The sequence below is a fragment of the Stenella coeruleoalba genome (assembly GCF_951394435.1).
Source record: "Stenella coeruleoalba genome assembly, chromosome: 4".
In the NCBI taxonomy this organism is placed as follows: Eukaryota; Metazoa; Chordata; class Mammalia; order Artiodactyla; family Delphinidae; genus Stenella; species Stenella coeruleoalba.
In genome coordinates this window covers 29,346,256-29,369,384 of record NC_137149.1, presented here as the reverse complement: position 1 = coordinate 29,369,384, position 23,129 = coordinate 29,346,256, and the positions used below count along the sequence as shown (strand labels likewise).

The following is a 23,129-nucleotide window of genomic DNA, read 5'->3' as shown; positions in this document are numbered from 1 at the left end:
TGTTTGGTGCATATTTACAATTCTTATATCTTCTTGGATTGATCCCTTGATCATTATGTAGTGTGCTTCTTTGTCTCTTGTAATAGTCTTTATCTTAAAGTCTATTTTGACTGATATGAGAATTGTTACTCCAGCTTTCTTTTGATTTCCATTTGCATGGAATATCTTTTTCCATCCCCTCACTTTCAGTCTGTATGTGTCCCTAGGTCTGAAGTGGGTCTCTTTTAGACAGCATATATACGGGTCTTGTTTTTATATCCATTCAGCCACTCTATGTCTTTTGATTGGAGCATTTAATCCATTTACATTTAAGGTAGTTATCAATGTTGCTATTACCATTTTCTTGTTTTGGGTTTGTTATTGTAGGTCTTTTCCTTCCCTTGTGTTTCCTGCCTAGAGAAGTTCGTTTAGCATTTGTTGTAGGGCTGGTTTGGTGGTGCTGAATTCTCTTAGCTTTTGTCTGTAAAGGTGTTAATTTCTCTGTCGACTCTGAATGAGATCCTTGCTGGGTAGAGTAATCTTGGTTGTTAGGTTTTTCCCTTTCATCACTTTAAGTATGTCCTGCCACTCCCTTCTGGTTTGCAAGTTTCTTCTGAAACATCAGCTGTTAACCTTATGTGGATCCCCATGTATGTTATTTGTTGCTTTTCCCTTGCTGCTTTTAATATTTTTTCTTTGTATTTAATTTTTGGTAGTTTGATTAATATGTGTCTTGGCATGTTTCTCCTTGGATTTATCCTGTGTAGGACTCTCTGTGCTTCCTGGACTTGATTGACTATTCCCTTTCCCATACTAGGGAAGTTTTCAACTATGATCTCTTCAAATATTTTCTCAGTTCTTTTTTTTCCTCTTCTTCTTCTGGGACCCCTATATAATTCAAACGTTGGTGCATTTAATGTTGTCCCAGAGGTCTCTGAGACTGTCCTCAATTCTTTTCATTTTTTTTCTTTATTCTGCCCTGTGGTAGTTATTTCCACTATTTTATCTTCCAGGGCACTTACCCATTCTGCCTCAGTTATTCTGCTATTGATTCCTTCTAGAGAATTTTTCATTTCATTTATTGTGTTGTTCATCATTGGTTTGCTCTTTAGTTCTTGTAGGTCCTGGTTAAACGTTTCTTGTATTTTCTCCATTCTATTTCCAAGATTTGGATCATCTTTACTATTATTACCCTGAATTCTTCTTTAGGTAGACTATTTCCTCTTCATTTGTTTGGCCTGGTGGGTTCTTACGTTGCTCCTTCATCTGCTGCATATTTCTCTGTCTTCTCATGTTGCTTAACTTACTGTGTTTGGAGTCTCCTTTTCACAAGCTGCAGGTTCATATTCACATTGTTTTTGATGTCTGTGCCCCGTGGGTAAGGTTGTTTCAGTGGTTTGTGTAGGCTTCCTGGTGGAGGGGACTAGTGCCTGTGTTCTGGTGGATGAGGCTGGATCTCATCTTTCTGGTGGGCAGGACCACGTCCAGTTGTGTGTTTTGGTGTGTCTGTGAACTTATTATGATTTTAGGCAGCCTCTCTGCTAATGGGTGGGGTTGTGTTCCTGTCCTGCTAGTTGTTTGGCATAGGGTGTCCAGCACTGTCACTTGCTGGTTGTTGAGTGGAGCTGGGTCTTAGCGTTGAGATGGACATCTCTGGGAGAGCTTTTGCCGTTTGATATTATGTGGGCCATGCAGTCTCTGGTGGACCAATGTCCTGAACTCGGCTCTCCCACCTCAGAGGCTCAGGCCTGACACCCGGCCGGAGCACCAAGACCCTGTCAGCTACTCGGCTCAGAAGAAAAGGGAGAAGAAAAAGAAAGAAAGGAAAAAATAAAATAGTTACTAAAATAAAAAATAAAAAAATATATTATTAAAAATAAAAATTAAAGACGTAATAAAAAAAAGAAAGAGAATGACCAAACCGAAAAACAAATCCACCAATGATAACAAGTGCTAAAAACTATATGGAAAAAAAAAAAGAAAAAATGGACAGACATAACCCTAGGACAAACCATCGAAGAAAAGCTATACAGACAAAATCACACAAAGACGCATACACGTATACAATCAGAAAAAGAAAAGGAGAAAAATATATATACATATAAAGAAAAAAGGAAGAGTGCAACCAAATCAACAAATCTACCAGTGATAATAAGCTCTAAATACTAAATTGAGATAAACATAAAACCAGAAACAAATTAGATGCAGAAAGAAAACCCCAAGTCTGCAGTTGCTCCCAAAGTCCACCACCTCAATTTTGGGATGATTCGTTGACTATTCAGGTATTCCACAGATGCAGGGTACATCAAGTTGATTGTAGAGATTTCATCCACTGCTCCTGAGGCTGCTGGGAGAAATTTCTCTTCTTTGTTTGCACAGCTCCTGGGGTTCAGCTTTGGATTTGGACCCACCTCTGCATGTAGGTTGCCTGAGGGCGTCTGTTCTTTGCCCACACAGGACAGGGTTAAAATAGCAGCTGATTAGGGGGCTCTGGCTCACTCAGGCTGGGGGGGAGGGAAGGGTACAGAATGCGGGGAGAGCCTGTGGCAACAGAGGTTGGTGTGACATTGAACCAGCCTGAGGCGCACCATGTGTTCTCCTGGGGAAGCTGTCCCTGGATGACAGGACCCTGGCAGTGGCGGGCTGCACAGGCTCCTGGGAGGGGACGTGTGGATAGTTACCTGTGCTTGCACACAGGATTCTTAGTGGCTGCAGACTCAGCCTTAGAATCTCATGCCCGTCTCTTGTGTCTGCGCTGATAGCCACAGCTCACGCCCACCTCTGGAGCTCGTTTAGGCGGTGCTCTGAATCCCCTCTCCTCGTAGGCAGTTCTGGACTTTTTCCCAGACTCTCTCCCTGCTATCTGTGGCACACTACCCCCTTCAGGCTGTGTTCACGCAGCCAACCCTAGTCCTCTCCCTGGGGTCTGACCTCCGAAGCCTCAGCCTCAGCTCCCAGCCCCGCCTGCCCTGGTGGGTGAGCAGACAAGCCTCTTGGGCTGGTGAGTGCTGGTCGGCACTGATTCTCTGTGCAGGAATCTCTCCACTTTGCCCTCCGCACCCCTGTTGCTGCATTCTCATCCGTGGCTCCAAAGCTTCCCCCCCGCCCACCCCTCATCTCCGCCAGTGAAGGGGCTTTCCAGTGTGTGGAACTTTTCCTCCTTCACAGCTCCCTCCCTGAGGTGCAGGTCCCATCGCTATTCTTTTGTCTCTGTTTTTCCTTTTGCCCTACCCAGGTAGGTAGGGAGTTTTTGCCTTTTGGGAAGTCTGAAGTCTTCTGCCAGGGTTCAGTAGGTGTTCTGTAGTTGTTCTACATGTACATGCATTTTTGATGTATTTGTAGGGAGAAAGTTGATCTCCACGTCTTACTCCTCTGCCATCTTGAAGGTCTTCCGAGGGATACTTTTTAGAAACTCATCCTTTAAATTATTGGATCTTTCTGCTGTTCTTCACTTCTGAGAAAATATGGCTAAAGTTGTATGCATATATCCATCATTACTATATCATACAGAGTATTTTCACTGCCCTAAAAATCCTCTATGCTCTACCTATTCATCTCTCCACCTCTCACACCCCAGCATGTCATCAACTGATTTGTGTGTGTGTGTGTGTGTGCGGTATGTGGGCCTCTCACTGCTGTGGCCTCTCCCGTTGCGGAGCACAGGCTCCGGACACACAGGCTCAACAGCCACGGCTCACGGGCCCAGCAGCTCCACGGCATGTGGGATCTTCCCGGACTGGGGCACGAACCCGTGTCCCCTGCTTCGGCAGGCGAACTCTCAACCACTGCGCCACCAGGGAAGCCCCACTGATCTCTTTATTGTCTCCATCGTTTTGACTCTTCCAAAATGTCAAACAGGTGGCATCATACAGTGTGTAGCCCTTTCAGATTCATTTCTTTCACTTAATATTGATAATATGCATTTAAGGTTCCTCTCTATTTTTCCATGGTTTCATAGCTTCTTTCTTTTTAGCACTGTGTAATATTCCACTGCCCACAGTTTATCTGGTACATGAAAGAAATCTTGGTGCTTCCAAGTTTTGGCAATGACAAATAAAGCTACTATAAACATCCTCGATCAGGACTTTTTTTTTTAATTAATTTTTTATTAGTCATCCATTCTATGCACATCAGTGTATACATGTCAATACCAATCTCCCAATTCATCACACCACAACCCCAACACCTTGCCGCTTTCCCCACTTGGTGTCCATACGTTTTTTCTCTATTTCTGTGTCTCAATTTCTGCTCTGCAAATGGGTTCATGTGTACCATTTTCTACGTTCCACACATATGCGTTAATATACGATATTTGTTTCTCTCTTTCTGACTTACTTAACTCTGTATGACAGTTTCTAGATGCATCCACGTCTAAAAATGACCCAATTTCGTTCCTGTTTATGGCTGAGTAATATTCCATTGTATACATGTACCCCAACTTCTTTATCCATTTGTCTGTCGATGGGCATTTACGTTGCTTCCATGACCTGGCTATTGTAAATAGTGCTGCAATGAACACTGGGTTGCATGTGTCTTTTTGAATTATGGTTTTCTCAAGGTATATGCCCAGTAGTAGGATTGCTGGGTCATATGGTAATTCTATTTTTAATTCTTTAAGGAACCTCCATACTGTTCTCCATAGTGGCTGTATCAATTTACATTCCCACCAACAGTGCAAGAGGGTTCCCTTTTCTCCACACCCTCTCCAGCATTTGTTGTTTATAGATTTTCTGATGATGCCATTCTAACTGGTGTGGGGTGATACCTCATTGTAGTTCTGATTTGCATTTCTCTAATAATTAGTTATGTTGAGCAGCTTTTCATGTACTTCTTGGCCATCTGTATGTCTTCTTTGGAGAAATACCTATTTAGCTCTTCTGCCCATTTTTGGATTTGGTTGTTTTTTTTAATATTGAGCTGCATGAGCTGTTTATATATTTTGGAGATTAATCCTTTGTCCATTGATTCCTTTGCAAATATTTTCTCCCATTGTGAGAGTTGTCTTTTCATCTTGTTTATGGTTTCCTTTGCTGTGCAAAAGCTTTTAAGTTTCATTAGGTCCCATTTATTTCTTTTTGTTTTTATTTCCATTACTCTAGGAGGTGGATCAAAAAAGATATTCCTGTGATTTATGTCAAAGAGTTTTCTTCCTATGTTTTTCTCTAAGAGTTTTATAGTGTGCGGTCTTACATTTAGGTCTCTAATCCATTTTGAGTTTATTTTTCTGTATGGTATTAGGGAGTGTTCTAATTTCATTCTTTTACATGTAGCTGTCCAGTTTTCCCAGCACCACTTATTGAAGAGACTGTCTTTTCTCCATTGTATAACCTTGCCTCCTTTGTCATAGATTAGTTAACCATAGGTGTGTGGGTTTCTCTCTGGGCTTTCTATCCTGTTCCATTGATCTATATTTCTGTTTTTGTGCCAGTACCATACTGTCTTGATTACTGTAGCTTTGTAGTATAGTCTGAAGTCAGGGAGTCTGATTCCTCCAGCTCCACTGTTTTCCCTCAAGACTGCTCTGGCTACTCAGGGTCTTTTGTGTCTCCAAACAAATTTTAAGACTTTTAGTTCTAGTTCTGTAAAAAATGCCATTGGTAATTTGATAGGGATTGCATTGAATCTGTAGATTGCTTTCGGTAGTATACTCATTTTCACAATGTTGATTCTTCCAATCCAAGAACATGGTATACTTCTCCATCTGTTTGTGTCATCTTTAATTTCTTTCATCAGTGTCTTACACTTTTCTGCATACAGGAATTTTGTCTCCCTAGGTAGGTTTATTCCTAGGCATTTTACTCTTTTTGTTGCAATGTTAAATGGGAGTGTTTCCTTAATTCCTCTTTCAGATCTTTCATCATTAGTGTAGAGGAATGCAAGATATTTCTGTGCATTAATTTTGTATCCTGCAACTTTACCAAATTCATTGATTAACTCTAGTAGTTTTCTGGTGGCATCATTAGGATTCTCCATGTATAGTATCATGTCATCTGCAAACAGTGACAGTTTTACTTTTTCTTTTCCAGTTTGTATTCCTTTTTTTACTTTTTGCTTCTCTGATTGCCATGGCTAGGACTTCCAAAACTATGTTGAATACTAGTGGTGAGAGTGGACATCCTTGTCTTGTTCCTGATCTTAGAGGAAATGCTTTCAGTTTTTCACCATTGAGAATGATGTTTACTGCGGGTTTATTGTATATGGCCTTTATTATGTTAAAGTAGCTTCCTTCTACGCCCACTTTCTGGAGAGTTTTTATGATAAATGGGTGTTGAATTTTGTCAAAAGCTTCTTCTGCATCTATTGAGATGATCATATGGGTTTTGTTCTTCAATTTGTTAATATGGTGTATCACATTGATTGATTTGCATATATTGAAGAATCCTTGCATCTCTGGGATAAACCCCACTTGATCATGGTGTATGATCCTTTTAATGTGTTGTTGGATTCTGTTTGCTAGTGTTTTCTTGAGGATTTTTTCATCTATATTCATCAGTGATATTGGTCTGTAATTTTCTGTTTTTGTACTATCTTTGGTTTTGGTATCAGGGTGATGGTGGCCTCATAGAATGAGTTTGGGTGTTTTCCTTCCTCTGCAACATTTTAGAAGAGTTTGAGAAGAATGGGTGTTAGCTCTTCTTTAAATGTTTGATAGAATTCACCTGTGAAGCCATCTGGTCCTGGACTTTTCTTTGTTAGAAGACTTTTAATCACAGTTTCAATCTCATTACTTGTGATTGGTCTGTTCCTATTTTCTGTTTCTTCCTGTTCAGTCTTGGAAGGCTATACCTTTCTAAGACTTTGTCCATTTCTTGAAGGTTGCGCATTTTATAGGAACAGAGTTGCTTGTAGTAGCCTCTTAAGATGCTTTGTATTTCTGTCGTGTCTGTTGTAACTTCTCCTTTTTCATTTCTAATTTTATTGATTTGAATCCTCTCCCTCTCTTTCTTGATGAGTCTGGCTAATGGTTTATCAATTCTGTTTACCTTCTCAAAGAATCAGCTTTTAGTTTTACTGATCTTTGCTATTGTTTTCTTTGTTTCTATTTCATTTATTTCTGCTCCAATCTTTATGATTTCTTTCCTTCTGCTAACTTTGGGTTTTGTTTGTTCTTCTTTCTCTAGTTCCTTTAGGTGTAACGTTAGATTATTTGAGATTTTTCTTGTTTCTTGAAGTCGGCTTGTATAGCTATAAACTTCCCTCTTAAAACTGCTTTTGCTGCATTCCATAGGTTTTGGATCGTTGTGTTTTCATTGTCATTTGTCTCTAGGGATATTTTGATTTCCTCTGTGATTTCTTCAGTGATCTCTTGGTTATTTAATAATGTATTGTTTAGCCTCCATGTGTTTGTGTTTTTTACGTTTTTTTCCCTGTAATTCATTTCTAATCTCATAGCGTTGTGGTCAGAAAAGATGCTTGATATGATTTCAGTTTTGTTAAATTTACTGAGGTTTGATTTGTGACCCAAAATGTGATCTATCCTGGAGAATGTTCCATGCACACTTGAGGAGAGAGTGTAATCTGCTGGTTTTGGATGGAATGTCCTAAAAATATCAATTAAATCTATCTGGTCTGTTGTGCCATTTAAAGCTTGTGTTTCCTTATTAATTTTCTGTTTGGATGATCTGTCCATTGGTGTAAGTGAAGTGTTAAAGTCCCCCACTATTACTGTGTTACTGTTAATTTCCTCTTTTAGAGCTGTTAGCAGTTGCCTTACGTATTGAGGTGCTCCTATGTTGGGTGCATGTATATTTATAATTGTTCTATATTCTTCTTGGAGTCATCCCTTGATCATTACGTAGTGTCCTTCCTTATCTCTTGTAATATTCTTTATTTTAAAGTCTATTTTATTTGATATGACTATTGCTACTTCAGCTTTCTTTTGATTTCCATTTGCATGGAATATCTTTTTCCAACCCCTCACTTTCAGTCTGTATGTGTCCCTAGATCTGAAGTGGGTCTCTTATAGACAGCATATATATGGGTCTTGTTTTTGTATCCATTCAGCAAGCCTGTGTCTTTTGGTTGGAGCATTTAATCCATTCACGTTTAAGGTCATTATCAATATGTATGTTCCTATGACCATTTTCTTAATTGTTTTGGGTCTGTTTTTGTAGATCCTTTTCTTCTCTTGTGTTTCCCACTTAGAGAAGTTCCTTTAGCATTTGCTGTAGAGCTGGTTTGGTGGTGTTGAATTCTTTTAGCTTTTGCTTCTCTGTAAAGCTTTTGATTTCTCCATCAAATCTGAATGAGATCCTTACTGGGCAGAGTAATCTTGGTTGTAGGTTCTTCCCTTTCATCACTCTATCATGCCACTCCCTTCTGGCTTGTAGAGTTTCTGCTGAGAAATCCTCTGTTAACCTTATGTTAACCTTATGGGAGTTCCCTTGTATGTTATTTGTCGTTTTTCCCTTGCTGCTTTCAATAATGTTTTTGTCTTTAATTTTTGCCAATTTGATTACTATGTGTCTCGGCATGTTTCTCCTTGGGTTTATCATGTATGGGACTCTCTGTGCTTCTTGGACTGGGTGGCTATTTCTTTCCCCATGTTACAGAAGTTTTCAACTATAATCTCTTAAAATATTTTCTCAGGTCCTTTCTCTCTCTCTTCTCCTTCTGGGTCCCCTATAATGCGAATGTTGTTGCATTTAATGTTGTCCCAGAGGTCTCTTAAGCTGTCTTCATTTCTTTTCATTCTTTTTTTATTCTTTTCCACAGCAGTGAATTCTACCATTCTGTCTTCCAGGTCACTTATTCGTTCTTCTGCCTCAGTTATTCTGCTATTGATTCCTTCTAGTGTATTTTTCATTTCAGTTATTGTATTGTTCATCTGTTTGTTTGTTCTTTATTTCTTCTAGATCTTTGTTAAACATTTCTTTCCTCTTCTCAATCTTTGCCTCCATTCTTTTTCCAAGGTCCTGGATCATCTTCACTATCATTATTCTGAATTCTTTTTCTGGAAGATTGCCTATCTCAATTTCATTTGGTTGTTTTTCTGGGGTTTTATCTTGTTCCTTCAGCTGGTACACAGCCCTCTACCTTTTCATCTTGTCTATCTTTGTGTGAATGTGGGTTTTGTCCCACAGGCTGCAGGACTGTAGTTCTTCTTGCTTCTGCTCTCTGCCCTCTGGTGGATGAGGCTATGTAAGAGGCTTGTTGAAGGTTCCTGATGGGAGGGACTGGTGGTGGATAGAGCTGTCTGTTGCTCTGGTGGGGAGAGTTCAATAAAACTTTAATCCACTTGTTTGCTGATGGGTGGGGCTGGGTTCCCTTCCTGTTGGTTGTTTGGCCTGAGGCGACCCAATACTGGAGCCTACCCAGGCTCTTTGGTGGAGCTAATGGCAGACTCAGGGAGGGCTCACGCCAAGGTGTACTTCCCAGACTTCTGCTGCCAGTGTCCTTGTCCTTTGGTGAGCCACAGTTGCCCCCTGCCTCTGCAGGAGACCCTCCAACACTAGCAGGTAGGTCTGGTTCAGTCTCCTATGGGGTCACTGCTCCTTCCCCTGGATCCCAATGTGCACACTACTTTGTGTGTGTCCTCCAAGAGTGGAGTCTCTGTTTCCCCCAGTCCTGTCGAAGTCCTGCAATCAAATCCCTCTGCCTTCAAAGTCTGATTCTCTAGGAATTCCTCCTCCTGTTGTCAGACCCCCAGGTTGGGAAGCCTGATGTGGGGCTCAGAACCTTTACTCCAGTGGGTGACTTCTGTGGTATAAGTGTTCTCCAGTTTGCGAGTCACCCACCCAGCAGTTATGGGATTTGATTTTATTGTGATAGCGTCCCTCCTACCATCTCATTGTGGCTTCTCCTTTGTCTTTGCATGTGGGGTATCTTTTTTGGTGAGTTCCAGTGTCTTCCTGTCGATGACTGTTCAGCAGTTAGTTGTGATTCCGGTGTTCTCGGAAGAGGGAGCAGAGCATGTCCTTCTATCCTGCCATCTTGAACCAACCTCAGGACATGTTTTAAACTCCTTTGGGTAAACACAAAGGAGCACAATTCTTGGGCCATATGTTAAGAGTATGTTTAGTTTTGTAAGAAACTGCCAAACTATCCTCCAAAATGGCTGTACCAGCTTGCATTCCCCCCAGCAATGTATGGGAATTCCTATTGCTCCACATCCTCACCAGCATTTGGTGTTGTCAGTGTTTTGGATTTTGGCATTGTAGTAGGTGTGCTGTGGTACCTCTTTGTTATTTTAATTTGCATCTCCTTGATGACATATGATGTGAAGCATCTTTTCATATACATACTTGATATCTGTATATCTTCTTTGGTGAGGTGTCTTGTTTAGGTCTTTGGCCCATTTTTTAATCAGGTTGTTTCCTTTCTTCTTGTTGAGTTTTAAGAGTTCTTTGTATATTTTGTATAACTGTTGTTTATGAGATGGACCTTCTACAAATATTTCCTCCCAGTCTGCGGCTTATCTTCTCATTCTCTTGACATTGTCTTTCAGAGAGCAAAAGTTTTAATGAAGCCTAGCTTATCAGTTATTTCTTTCATAGATTATGCCTTTGGTGGTAAAGCTAAGAAGTCATCTTCATATCCAAAGTCATCTAGATTTTCCCCTATGTTATCTTCCAGGAGTTTTATAGTTTTGTGTTTTACATTTAGGTATGTGATCAATTTTGAGTTCATATTTGTGAAGGGTGTTAGGTCTGTGTCTAGATTTATTTTTTTGCAGATGGATGTCCAGTTATTCCAGCATCATTCATTGAAGATACTGTCTTTGCTCCATTGTATTGCCTTTACTCCTTTGTCGAAGATCAGTTGACTATATTTATGTGGGTCTATTTCTGGGCTCTCTATTGTCTTGTACTGATCTATTTTTCTATTGTTTTGTTAATACCGCATTGTCTTGATTACTGTAGCTTTACAGTAAGTCTTGAAGTCAGATATTATCAATCTTCCAATATTGTTTTTCTCCTTCAATATTGTGATGGCTACTTGGGGTTATACATGCTTAGAATTGGGGAGTAAAAAGTCTATACTTGGTTTGATTTATAAATTATGTCATGGCATAAAAATAATATCCTAGATACTTAGAGATGTAGTTTATCAAGATTTGGCTTATCAAGATGCCTCCCTCTCAAGAAAATTTTGAGTCATTGTATTTTAGACTCTGGAAGTAGAATAGTTAATATATCAAAGGGTAGTGTGGGTAGCAATGGATAGAAAAGCAAATGGAAAACACATATCTAAGGGTTCTTTAGATGAGAAAAAAATCACATGCCTTATTTCTTCAAAGACGAATTACACAAAGCGAGATAAATAGATACACAAATATTAAGAAGACAATATATGTTCTAAGTAGAAAAAAGTAATATTTAAAAAATATACTGTACATTATGTACAGTATATTTTATTTATATATTTATTTATAAATTATTACATTATTTATAGTCATTGAAATTACTTAGTGAGTTATGCGGTATTCTTTTCCTTTACATATGAGTCTCAGAGACATGAAGTGATTTGTCCAAGACCATGCAGAACTGGGATTCCAATTAGACTTACCTGGCTCCAAAGCCCACCTTCTTTGTACTATGTCATGTATCATAGTTTTTGTGTTTTTTCAAATGAAAAATTTTCACTGAATTTTTTTTATTTTAATAGCTCACTATATACGTCCAGCCAGAGCAAAAGCACACAGCTGAATATGCTGCAAATATAACTAAAAGTGTGTTTGATTATTTTGAAGCCTACTTCGCTATGGATTATGCTCTTCCTAAATTAGGTGAGAACCATATTTTATTTTCTTGTTTTTAATATTGCTTTTGTTTTCACTTAAGTTAACTCATTTCCTCCAGCTTTAGCATCCTTAGTTAATGGTCATCCCTTAGTCTTTTCATCATATGCCTATACTATGTATCTAATACTTACTAGATGCTGAAAGATTCTTTCTGGATTCCTCTAAGAATAATGTCTATACTCTGTTCTTACCTGATGAATGTATAGTATTTTATTTCCAAATAAAGATTGAAGTATATACATAAAACTGCAGACATTGATAATGATGGAACCAGAAAGAGCAACCTAGATCAGCTGATTTCAAAATTAGTACCCATCCCAATAGCTTACATTAATAAATAATAGGGATAAATAATGCTGTCAGAGCCCCAAGTACTTCCAGTCTTTCCACTGTTGTACAAGACTAATTCTAGATTCTTCAGCAGTTAAAATGAACTGGTGCTCCTTCCATAAGTATTTTTTCTAATAAGGAGGATGTGGGGAACATGTTTTCTTTTTAAAATAAAAATAGTGCTATAATCAAAATGGTATGGATATGACACTTCTATCAACAGCAGAAATGCTTTAATAGTAAGCTTGAGTGGTATTAGCAAAGACTTTAAATTTAACACCCATATAGATGTCTGTAGGGATGAAATGAAGGCAACAAGAAAACCAACAAACCAACAATCGACTTCTCTATTTCTGTTTCTTCCCTTACTTTAATAAATTACCAATGCAAAGCAACTGGAATGTCAAATTCTCTACATGGGAATGTCTGTGGCTCTGAGCAACTTTGTGGATGCTCCGGGTTTTTTTCTTTTTTTTTTTTATTGCTTAACAAATATTAGAGAAGGAAACAGGAAGAGAAACAACTTTCCACAAAATCAGAATAACATCTAATAAAATGTTAATCACATTAATTTAAAAGCCTTTTTCTCTTTATCTCTCTTGTACCACCCATGATAACCTGGAAAGTGGAAATCTCACAAATTTATTTTTCTGTTCTCTTTTCTTCCTCCCTCTCTCCCATATTCTTCTTCTTCATACTTTTATATGCATTTTCAACTCTTTCAGAATTGACTCTTAGACTTTCCTCACAATTGATTACTGCATTTATCCACCCCCTAAATTAAACGCACTGGAGTTAATTAATTATAATGTCAATACTCACCAAAGAAATGAGGTTTAAAAAAATTCCTTTTGTTCATGGGTTAGGTACAAATTACACTCTGTAACATTATGGAGAATACTGGCCCTTGGGGGAAATATTTCTCCAAACTTTAAGAGGTACTCTGTGACAAAATAACCAAACCTAAGAATGAAAATAACACTAAAAGTAAACTACTGCTGTAATTCTGACCTCCATTTAAGATGTATCCATTTTCATTCTTTTTATAAAAAGCTTTAAGAATCTTTATTTTAACCATAAAGAAAGGACCTTTTCTTTATGTTAGATGAAAATTTAATTTATTTTCATTTATGTGCCTAATTTAAATTATATGTAATAATAAATCCCATGCTTATTATAGTTCATTAACTGGAGAAGCTGCATTCTGTCCACCAATCCAACTGAAACTTTTCTGTTTTGGGATTTAACATAGAACTGATCAACACTGCCTCTTTCTGTCAGATAGCATGTCTACCATTATAGGTCCCAGCAAAAATAAGTACTAGAAAGTCTAGATTGAATTCAACATTTTAGACCTGGAAGGGAATTTCCAGAGAATATAGTCAATTCCATGTTGATCCAACTAATTTAATACATACATACAAGTGGATGGTAAGCTATTCAATTAGTAGGGAATCTGGTTGACCACAAATTGTACAGAATTAGGGAAAAAGTGGAATTTTGTGTTCTCTAATAATCTGTTTCCTTGGACAGAAATATATTTCTACACACTTGGAAGCTCTGTACTTCTAAGACCTCATTTGAAAACTTCATTCTCTTATTCCTTACAGCATACCCCCCCAAACAGAAGATTGGTATTATCTAAGTGAAAGTCATGGGGGGAAAAAGCAAATAAAAATGAAATACAGAAAGGAACAAAAGACATAAAATTATAGAAGACTTGAACAGAGCATTGCCAATAGTATTCTTAAAAAATAAAAGACACATTGATATCTGGAGCCAACAGGAAGAGTTCCATGGATACTCTGAGTGCATTAAAGACTGAAAAGTTTACACAAATAGATGATTGTTTTTCACTCTGAGAAATTATTTTTAGTCTTTTAAAAAACGTTCACCTGAAGAACTTAATTTGGTAAGAAGTGTTATGAACAAAATGGAAAGAATGTATTTCTCACTGGACTCTTTTTCCATAGATAAAATCGCTATTCCAGATTTTGGCACTGGGGCTATGGAGAACTGGGGACTCATCACTTACAGAGAAACAAACCTGCTTTATGACCCTAATGAATCAGCCTCATCAAACCAACAGAGGGTGGCCACTGTGGTTGCCCATGAACTTGTGCATCAGGTATAGAATCTTAGCACCAACTTAGCTTATTTTAAAAAGTGGCTTAAGACCATAGGAATGATTGAAATTATAACTTAGCAAATAAAAAGTAGCCAACCCAGAAAATCCTGCTTGAAAGTCTTTCTTACTGCTAATAAACATTTTACCATAAAGAAACTTTTAAGACACATTGTTCTGCCTTTAGTAAATACACAAGGTTTTCCTATAACTTTAAATATTCCCAGTACTACCAAAATGAAGACAATAAGGAGAATTTCAGATCACTTAAAAACCAGGAGAAATAAAGCAGGAAATAAATGCTAAGTATGATGTCTGCCACTTTTGTGTCAAGTGACAAAATTTGCATGAACAAATGAATGTACTGAAATTTTCTAGGCCTTTCTACCAAAGGCATGAGAATTTAACCCTCTTTCTTGCTTATAATTTCAGTGGTTTGGAAATACTGTGACCATGGAATGGTGGGAAGACCTGTGGTTAAACGAAGGGTTTGCTTCCTTCTTTGAGTTCCTGGGAGTAGACCATGCAGAAAAAGAGTGGCAAATGGTGAGCCCTAAACATATAAGTTCCAAATCTCTGTTTTCCTCATGTCAAGCTGATTGAAGCCTTTGGACTATGACAGTGGCCCTGAGTTTGGGGCCAAGTGCAGTATTGAATTGGGAATTCCATTGGGAGGCTGGGGTGGAACCAGCTGCGTCCACTGAACTACACCATGCTCAGAGCCTATGCCCAGGCCCTAGAGGGCAATTGACCACCACGAGCCAAGAATGTGGTTGGTAGAGTCATTCAACAACACGTGCCAGGGCAGGAAAAAAATATCTAGCTTAGACAATGCCAACTCTGTGTTCAAGAAATTATCTGTAGTGCTAACCCTTTGAAAAATGCCCAAGCCTAATTTTATAAATGACTTCCCTTACACAGGTTGCTGAAATGACACGGTAAAGAGATAAACGCATAAACTTAGTAGTTAGACTCAGGTTCAAATCTTGCACACATCATTTCTTAGATGCATTACAGGGAATGTGACCTCGAGCAAGTTACATATCCTGAGTCAGTTCTCTCCTCTATGAAAGAAGAACACTGTTCTCTGTATTGTAAGCTTAAAAGCTTCCAAAATGTACATGTAATTACTATTATTATTCTGTGTCTCTGAGGGGCCTGGAACAGAGGCTTCTATGAACTCTGAAGATATTTTTCCCAAAAAGCTACACCTGTTTTCATCTGTATTTAGGTGGTGTATTCTTATCAGTTTGTATATATAAAAGTGTAAGTGTGTGGTTATGTGAAAGTAGCATTGCAGGAGGTTGTGTACTGTATAGACTACTGCCCTCCACTGGATACAATAAGAAGAGTGTTAGATGCTTGCAGCCCTTGCCGTTTTCACAACCTGCTTTAAAAAGTGAAAAAAGTTAAACTGGTGAACGCAAAGTTCACCAATTTAAGTGTAAATCTCATTCAAAACACCTTCACAGAAACACCCACAATAATGTTTGAGCAAATACCTCGGCATCATGGCCCCATCAATCAATGTGACATAAAATTAACCATCCCAAATATCTAAAATTTAAAAGACTGATAATACCAAATGTAGGTAAATTTGTGGAGCAATTTCAAGTCACATACATTGCTGGTAGACATGATACAGTCACCCTTGAAAATAGTGTGACCACTTCTTATAAGTTAAACATACATTTATCATATAATCCAGCAATCCTACTCCAAGAGACATGAAAACACTTGTCCACACAAAACCTGCATGCAAATGCACATAATGGGAATATTCATAATAGCCAACTGCTAGAAACAACTCAAATTTATAAATAAATTGTAGCATATTGATACAATAGAATACTACTCAACAGTAGAAGGAGCAAATTACTGGTAAAGTAACATTGTGGATGAATCTCTAAAGCATTTGCTATGTGGAAAAAGGCATCTGTGAATGACTACATACTGAATGAGTCCATTTATTTGACATTATAGAAAAGACAAAACTATAGGAATAAAATATATATCACTGGTTGTCAGGGACTAAGGTGAAAGGAGGAGACAGACTGAAAAAGGATTCAAGGGAACTTTTAGGGGTAAGAAATTTTTCCATATCTTGACTATCATTGTAGTTAAGATTGTTTATATCTGTCAAAACTCATCAAACTGTCTACTTTAAGAGGGTAAATTTTAATAATGTAAATTATATTTCAAAAAACTTTTAAAAATGGACCAAGAAAAGCATTAATTAAATTATAAAATTAATTAAACAATTAACTTCTAATAAATGTCTTCAGGTTATAAAAACTGAAATTACTGAAAAAATGTTCAATTAGTATTTGGTATTGCATCCTAATTATTTTCTCATATCACAAAAGTATACTTTGAGAACAAGTTAGTCTATAAATTAAAACTGAAAGATAAAAAAAAGTGAAAAAGTTAATTTGCAACAATTGCTTCTTTAAAATTTAATCTACATTGTGGTTTTTCAAGGATGGAACTATTGACATTTGGGCCAGATAATTCTTTGTTGTGGGGTCTGTCCTGTGTATTGTAGGGTATTTAGCAGCATCCCTGGCCTGTATCTATTAGATGCCAGTAACCCTCCACCCCAGCTGTGAAACCAAAAATGTCTCCATAAGATGGTGTGGAGAAAACAGAACCCTCCTACTCTGTTGGTGGGAATGAAAGTTGGTGCAGCCACTATGGAAAACAGTATGGAAGTTCCTCAGAAAACTAAAAATAAAACTACCACATGCTCCAGCAATCCCACTCCTGGACGTATACCTGGACAAAACCATAAATCAAAGAGATACGTGCACCCCTATGTTCACAGCAGCACTATTCACGATAGCCAACACATGGAAACAACCTAAATGTTCATCAAAAGATGAATGGATAAAGACGATGTTGTACATATATACAATGGAATATTACTCCGCTATAAAAAAGAATGAAATAATGCCATTTGCAGCAACACGGATGCAACTAGAGATGATCACACTAAGTAAGTCAGACAGAGAAAGACAGATACCATATGATATCACTTATATGTGGAATGTAAAATATGGCACAATGAACTTATCTACAAAACAGAAATGGACTCACAGACATAGAGAACAGACTTGTGGTTGCCAAGGGGTAGGAGAGGGAGAGGGATGGACTGAGAGTTTGGGGTTAGTAGATGCAAACTATTACATTTAGGATGGATAAACAACAAGGTCCTACTGTATAGCACAGGGAACTACATCCAGTCCCCCGGGATAAACCATAATGGAAAAGAATATAAAAAATAATGTATGTATGTGTATAACTGAGTCACTTTGCTGTACGGTAGAAATTAGCATGACATTGTAAATCAACAATACTTCAATTAAAAAAAGAGAGAAAACAAGAGAAAAATGTCTCCACATATTGTCAGATGTCATCTGAATGATAAAATGTCCCCTAGTTGAGGACCATTCCTCTATGTTGAAAATCGCTGATTTCATAATTTATTGAAATTAAACTATATAAATGAAAAATTATTTTGTCCTGTATTTTCTATAAAGTAACCCTTCTTATATCAAGATGTATTGTTTATGTAATATATTGTATATGTAATATTATAACATTCCATTTTTAGTGTTTCAAAAACAATTAAATATTGCAAAAATTTAGTATGCAGTTCTTAAATGAAATTTAATCATATGATCCAACTCATTCATTCTTCATCTATTCATTCATTCTTCATTCAGTGAACACTACGGAGGACCCAAAACTGAATAAAACACACTTCCTGCCCTTACAGAAGTTCCTAATTTAGGGTCTGGTGGTGGAGGGAATAGATAAACAAAGATACATTGTAAGAGAGCTTGATAAGTACCACAATAGTGGAGCCTCATTTTACAGGTGAAAAATCTGATGCCCAGGAAGGTAATGTACCTTCCAAATGTCACACAGACAACTGGTAGCACAGCCAAGATGAGAGTCAAATTTCCTGACACTGAGATTAAGATCCTTTCTTCTTACCTAAACATTTTAGGGGAACAAAAATTAAAATCCAAGACAAAATTACCTTGATTGACAGTCATCACTTGACAATAGTATCTTGCCTATTATAAGTGGAATTCACAAAATTGGAAAATGTAAACTAATATAGCATGCTCCTTTTGGGAAATATTTTTGATTAAGTAAGATCAATAAAGCTTTTGATTTTTATTATTAGTGATTTATTTAATAGAACTAGATTTCAGAATCTAATTGATTAAGAATCAAAATAATAACAGCAGCTAGTGTGTTAGGTTTTCACTCTGTGCCAGGTACTATGCCAAATGCCTGTCATGCACTATCTCATTAAATCCTCTGCACGTTTCTAAAAACGTAGCTGCCATCATGGGTGAGGGAAATTACTTAAACTCACATGTCTAGAAAGTGGAGAAACTGAGCTTTGAACCTAGGAAGTTTGACTATCGTGCTAGACCTCTCAAACACTCTATTTTGCTGAGAAAACCTAGGACAGGAATGAGAAGGTAATTATTAGAACTAAAGCAAAAGTTAATGTTTTCTTCAATTAATTACGAATCACCCAAATTCCAATGATTAATGGAAAAAGACCCCTAAAACAATTGTTGACAAATCAACACGTTTCCTCAAGTCTCAGACAAATCTGTGGGGTGATATCATCATTCTTACTGCACACATATGAAACAGGGCTTGAAAAGTTTGGCTCATGTCTGAAAGTCACAGAGAAGTAGGAGAAACAGAATTTATAAATGCTTCTGTCTTCTTGGCCTGCCATATAGGGGTGAAGTCAAGGGAATTATAAGTAGAAGGGAATGGAATCAGTATAGAAAAATCAGTGCAAAATATGATTAATTTGAACATCTAATATTTGTTTTAAATAATATGAGTCATTTATTTCCCCCCAATGTGTATTATATAAATGATATTTTGACATATAAACCACTATAAAGGAAGTGCTAGATTTCTTTGGTTCATTCTGTCATTTCAGCGTGATCAGATGCTACTTGAAGAAGTATTACCTGTACAAGAGGATGATTCTTTGATATCTTCACACCCAATTATAGTCACTGTGACAAGTCCTGATGAAATAACATCTGTTTTTGATGGGATTTCCTATAGCAAGGTGCGGAAAATATAACACTGTTTTGAATGTCTTCCTGTTTGGTGGTTCTTCTCTTAGTAAATGCCTAAAAATGGTAAGAATGGTTATACTATGTTAATGGGCTCTGGGAAACAGTGTAGAACTTATTCCAAGTGCTGAATATTCAACAGTTTGTAATTTTCAGCGGAAATGATCAATGCTGGTCATTGTCACAGAAGTGTGAAGCAGATTTTTAAAAGTTTCTCTTTTTACTTTTGTTTATAACAGCTATCATTCTGATAACTGAACATTTACCCTTTAGGCATCCAATTTAAAGTTATTTGACTTGATTTTTTAAAACACAGTAAATCTTCTCTTTCTGCCATGTGGTCAATGAGAAGTGCCATATATGTGGACACCTTTTCTAGTAGAATGCTTCCAGGAAGCACTTAAATCCAATTCCGTTTGAAGGAATTACTTTCATCCGTTTTTATATACGATTTAAAGATGAATTTGTTAGCATGTCATAGATGGGGCATTTTTATCCAGTAAAATTTTATGAAAAGTTGCTAATAACCCATAGTGACCTGAAGCTTTATGCTACCCATTTTTCTCCCACAACTTCTCCTGCAGCTTCTCCTCTAAACATATTCCACACCTGTATGCAACATATTTTAGTCGATTTTCCACCCCAGCCTCTTGTGGTTTACCCACTAGGTTAAGTTGTTCAAAAGCCACTGCAAACTAATACATTTTACTGTTCTGGGGATACCCAAAGTTTTATTTAAGACAAAATATTACAATTATGAAAATGAATACTAGACAAAATTGGCTTTAGTGAAAAAGCCTTCTATATATTAGTATTTGAAGTTTATAGCATCATATTTTTTGGCTTTCCCTCTCATATGTTCTCATGGCATTATTTCAGGCTTCCTTTATTCATTTTTCTTTTATATTGTCAATGATTCTTTTTATCTTTCTGTTAAAAGGAAAATCTCTAATCCACTTATAGTATATTCTAATAATTCACATAGAGACATTTGTATTTATTAAATCAGCTTCTTCCTAAGTCCTAGATATTCCATGGGTATAAGGTATTAGGTCAGAAATAAATACATGTTTCTAAGTCTTTAGCTTTATACTAGGTACAAAAATAACATATCTTAATAAATTACAGTAGAAATTGCTAACTTAAATGGGGAAGCAATGTTTTTCTGGTCAGTTACTTGAAAATTGATTTTTAAATCTATGAATAATACATTTAAAATTAATCTTATAACATATGAAATGCAAGTAGACAGCAGAAGTATTCATCAGACTCTTCAGACTAAATAAAATCAAATGAGATAAACCACTTTGGAAGAGTAGCATTTTATGCCTAAATTATATACGTAATCTATATTAAACTATTTGACCAGATTAATTCCTCAACTGTCTACCCCCCTCTGTTAAAATATAATTATTTTTCCCAAATATTCCAATATACTTAAGAAGTAGCCAGAATTCTATCCTGAAGTTGCTTTCCTTGTTCATCAAAGAACATGACTTTTCTAAAACTTTCTCCAGTTTCTCTTTCATTAGGAAAGCCCCATCTACTGGTTCATGTGGTGAAGTGCAATAATTATTTGAACCTTGTTACTGAAACGATGGCCATTTTATCAATTTCTCCTTGCCTTTCAGTTATTTTAGAAGCATAGATACAGGGGGTATGCCAAGTGGTATTTTCATCCTAATATCACAAATTGATAGCCATATAATTTAGCATAATCATCTTAAAGACATTATCTCACATATATGATCATGAAATACTAGTCACAATAGTGATCACTGATATTTGTTTCTTACATATCCTTTATTAATTTAACTTGCCATTCTTTTCCATCATAGGGAGCTTCCATTCTGAGAATGCTTGAAGACTGGATAACACCAGAGAAATTTCAAAAAGGATGTCAGGTATGATTTATTACTTTTAATATTATTAAAAAACTACACTGATATATGGCTGATGAATGTTAAGATATGTGATTAATTAAGGACAATTCCCTTTTTACTTTTCTTTTCCTTGCTCAAGGATAATACTGCAGAACACAAAAAGGTGATCACATCCAGGTTATTACCTATGTTGTATCTGTAACTGTCATTTAAAACAAAAGTTTCATAGAGAAGTGAAACATTACTTATTTTTTTACACCCTTTACATGTGTATTAGCTCAGTCTGCCATAACAAAACACCATAGATTGGGTGGCATAACAACAAATTTATTTTCTCACAGTTCTGTAGACTAAGAAGTCCAAGAACAAGGTGCTGGCAGACTCAGTTTTCGGTGAGAGTTTTCTTTCTGGCTTCCAGATGGTCACCTTTTTGCTGTGTCCTCACATAGCAGAGAGAGAGAGAACCTTCTGGTGCCTCTTCTTATAAGACACTGATCCCATCATGAGGCTCCCACCCTCATGATCTCATCTAAACCTCACCCTAAACCTCCCAAAAGCCTCATCTCCAAATACCATCACATTGGGCATTAGGCCTTCAAAGTATGAATTTGGGGGGAACACAATTCAGTCCATAGCAACATAATATAAAAATTTAAATCTATAAAGCTCTTCCATTATAGTTTTTAAAAGGACTTTTCCCTTATTATTAGATTATAAAATGGTTAACACACATATTCCTATTATGATAAAGTCAGTGAATAAAGAGGGCCTGCTTCCGTTTGGAAAGAGAAATAACAGTCAATTCCTTAAAGCATTTCACACATCCCACTTAAGCTTATTCCTCCAGTGGATGTTTCAATTCCATTGCTGTTCTTCTAGACCATAAGCCAATTCTCTCAGGGTTTTATATTATCTATATTACCACCATTGCTACAATGTCCCTGTAACTGTCCTGTCTGCAGGTTGGCTCTGTTGTAGCCTAGGGATGGAACTGTCTTCCTACTCTTTCTCTTCCATCTCCATCCCCCCTACTGTGACATCCCAGGTAGTAGGCAAGGCAGCGCTGATAGTATCCAATCCATAAAATAGAAAATGGGTGAGAGCAGTGCCCTGCTAGCTTTCCCAAAGGGTACCAGTACTTCCTTTGGATGTGATTCCCCAGGACAGTGCCTGCCCACCATTCCTACAGCTCTCACTACTGCTAAGTCTTCTTATGTGGCAATCAGCATTCTCCATAATACCATAAAAGGAAATGGTCCCCTTCTACCCAATACTTAAATTCCTAGGTGACTATTAAAGTAAAAAATAAGACCAGGATTTAGGAAATATTCAGGGAGCACATCAGTACATTTTACTACTTTTGTCCATGAATAAAATATTCTGTGTGGACATTAGGTGGAAAGAGAGAAGCTATGTGTTTGTTCTTAAGTGTACATTAGAACATCTTGTAAACTTTTCATCAGCTTCAGACTCAAATTTCATACTTCTCTAACTGTAAGCACCTTTTGTGAGGAACTGTGTCTTCTATATTTTTGCATATAGTAGGAGGATGCATTACAGATGTTAGAAGATCCAAAAAATGCCTCTTGAATGAATGAATGGTCTATAATAAATAATATAGAATATAAAAATAAAGACAATTCATTTTTAAAAGTAAATTAAAATTTCATTTGCATAGTTTTCATTCTAAATTAAACTGATGAATAACACGTTCTTGGAATCTTCAAAGTGGACTTCAAATTAAATAATTTTTCATATTAACTTTTTTTGAGAAGTACCAAAAGAGTCTTTAAAAGAGAATACCTATTCTAATAATTTAATAATACTCTTGCATTTTATTTATCTCATATCTGTGATATAATTAATTAAAAACCCAGTCCAGTCTAAAACTAATATTTCTCACGTTAAAACCATCTTCCTCCACCCTAACTGCGACTACAAATAGC

At 36.9% G+C, this 23,129-nt stretch overlaps 1 protein-coding gene and 1 long non-coding RNA gene across 2 annotated transcripts in view; one reads left to right on the top strand and one right to left on the bottom strand.

Moving 5' to 3' along the window:
- The window catches only part of ENPEP (glutamyl aminopeptidase), a 110,634-nt gene that overhangs the window by 30,790 nt on the left and 56,715 nt on the right, over window positions 1–23,129 (top strand). The window contains exons 4-8 of the mRNA XM_079920794.1: window positions 11,587–11,707; window positions 14,026–14,180; window positions 14,610–14,723; window positions 19,159–19,293; window positions 21,139–21,204. Coding sequence (XP_079776920.1) covers window positions 11,587–11,707; window positions 14,026–14,180; window positions 14,610–14,723; window positions 19,159–19,293; window positions 21,139–21,204 — 591 coding nt within the window. The remainder of the gene's footprint in view (window positions 1–11,586; window positions 11,708–14,025; window positions 14,181–14,609; window positions 14,724–19,158; window positions 19,294–21,138; window positions 21,205–23,129) is intronic.
- The window catches only part of LOC307186110, a 208,798-nt gene that overhangs the window by 155,356 nt on the left and 30,313 nt on the right, over window positions 1–23,129 (bottom strand). The window contains exon 2 of the long non-coding RNA XR_013828250.1: window positions 19,190–19,357. This is a non-coding gene — a long non-coding RNA (uncharacterized lncRNA). The remainder of the gene's footprint in view (window positions 1–19,189; window positions 19,358–23,129) is intronic.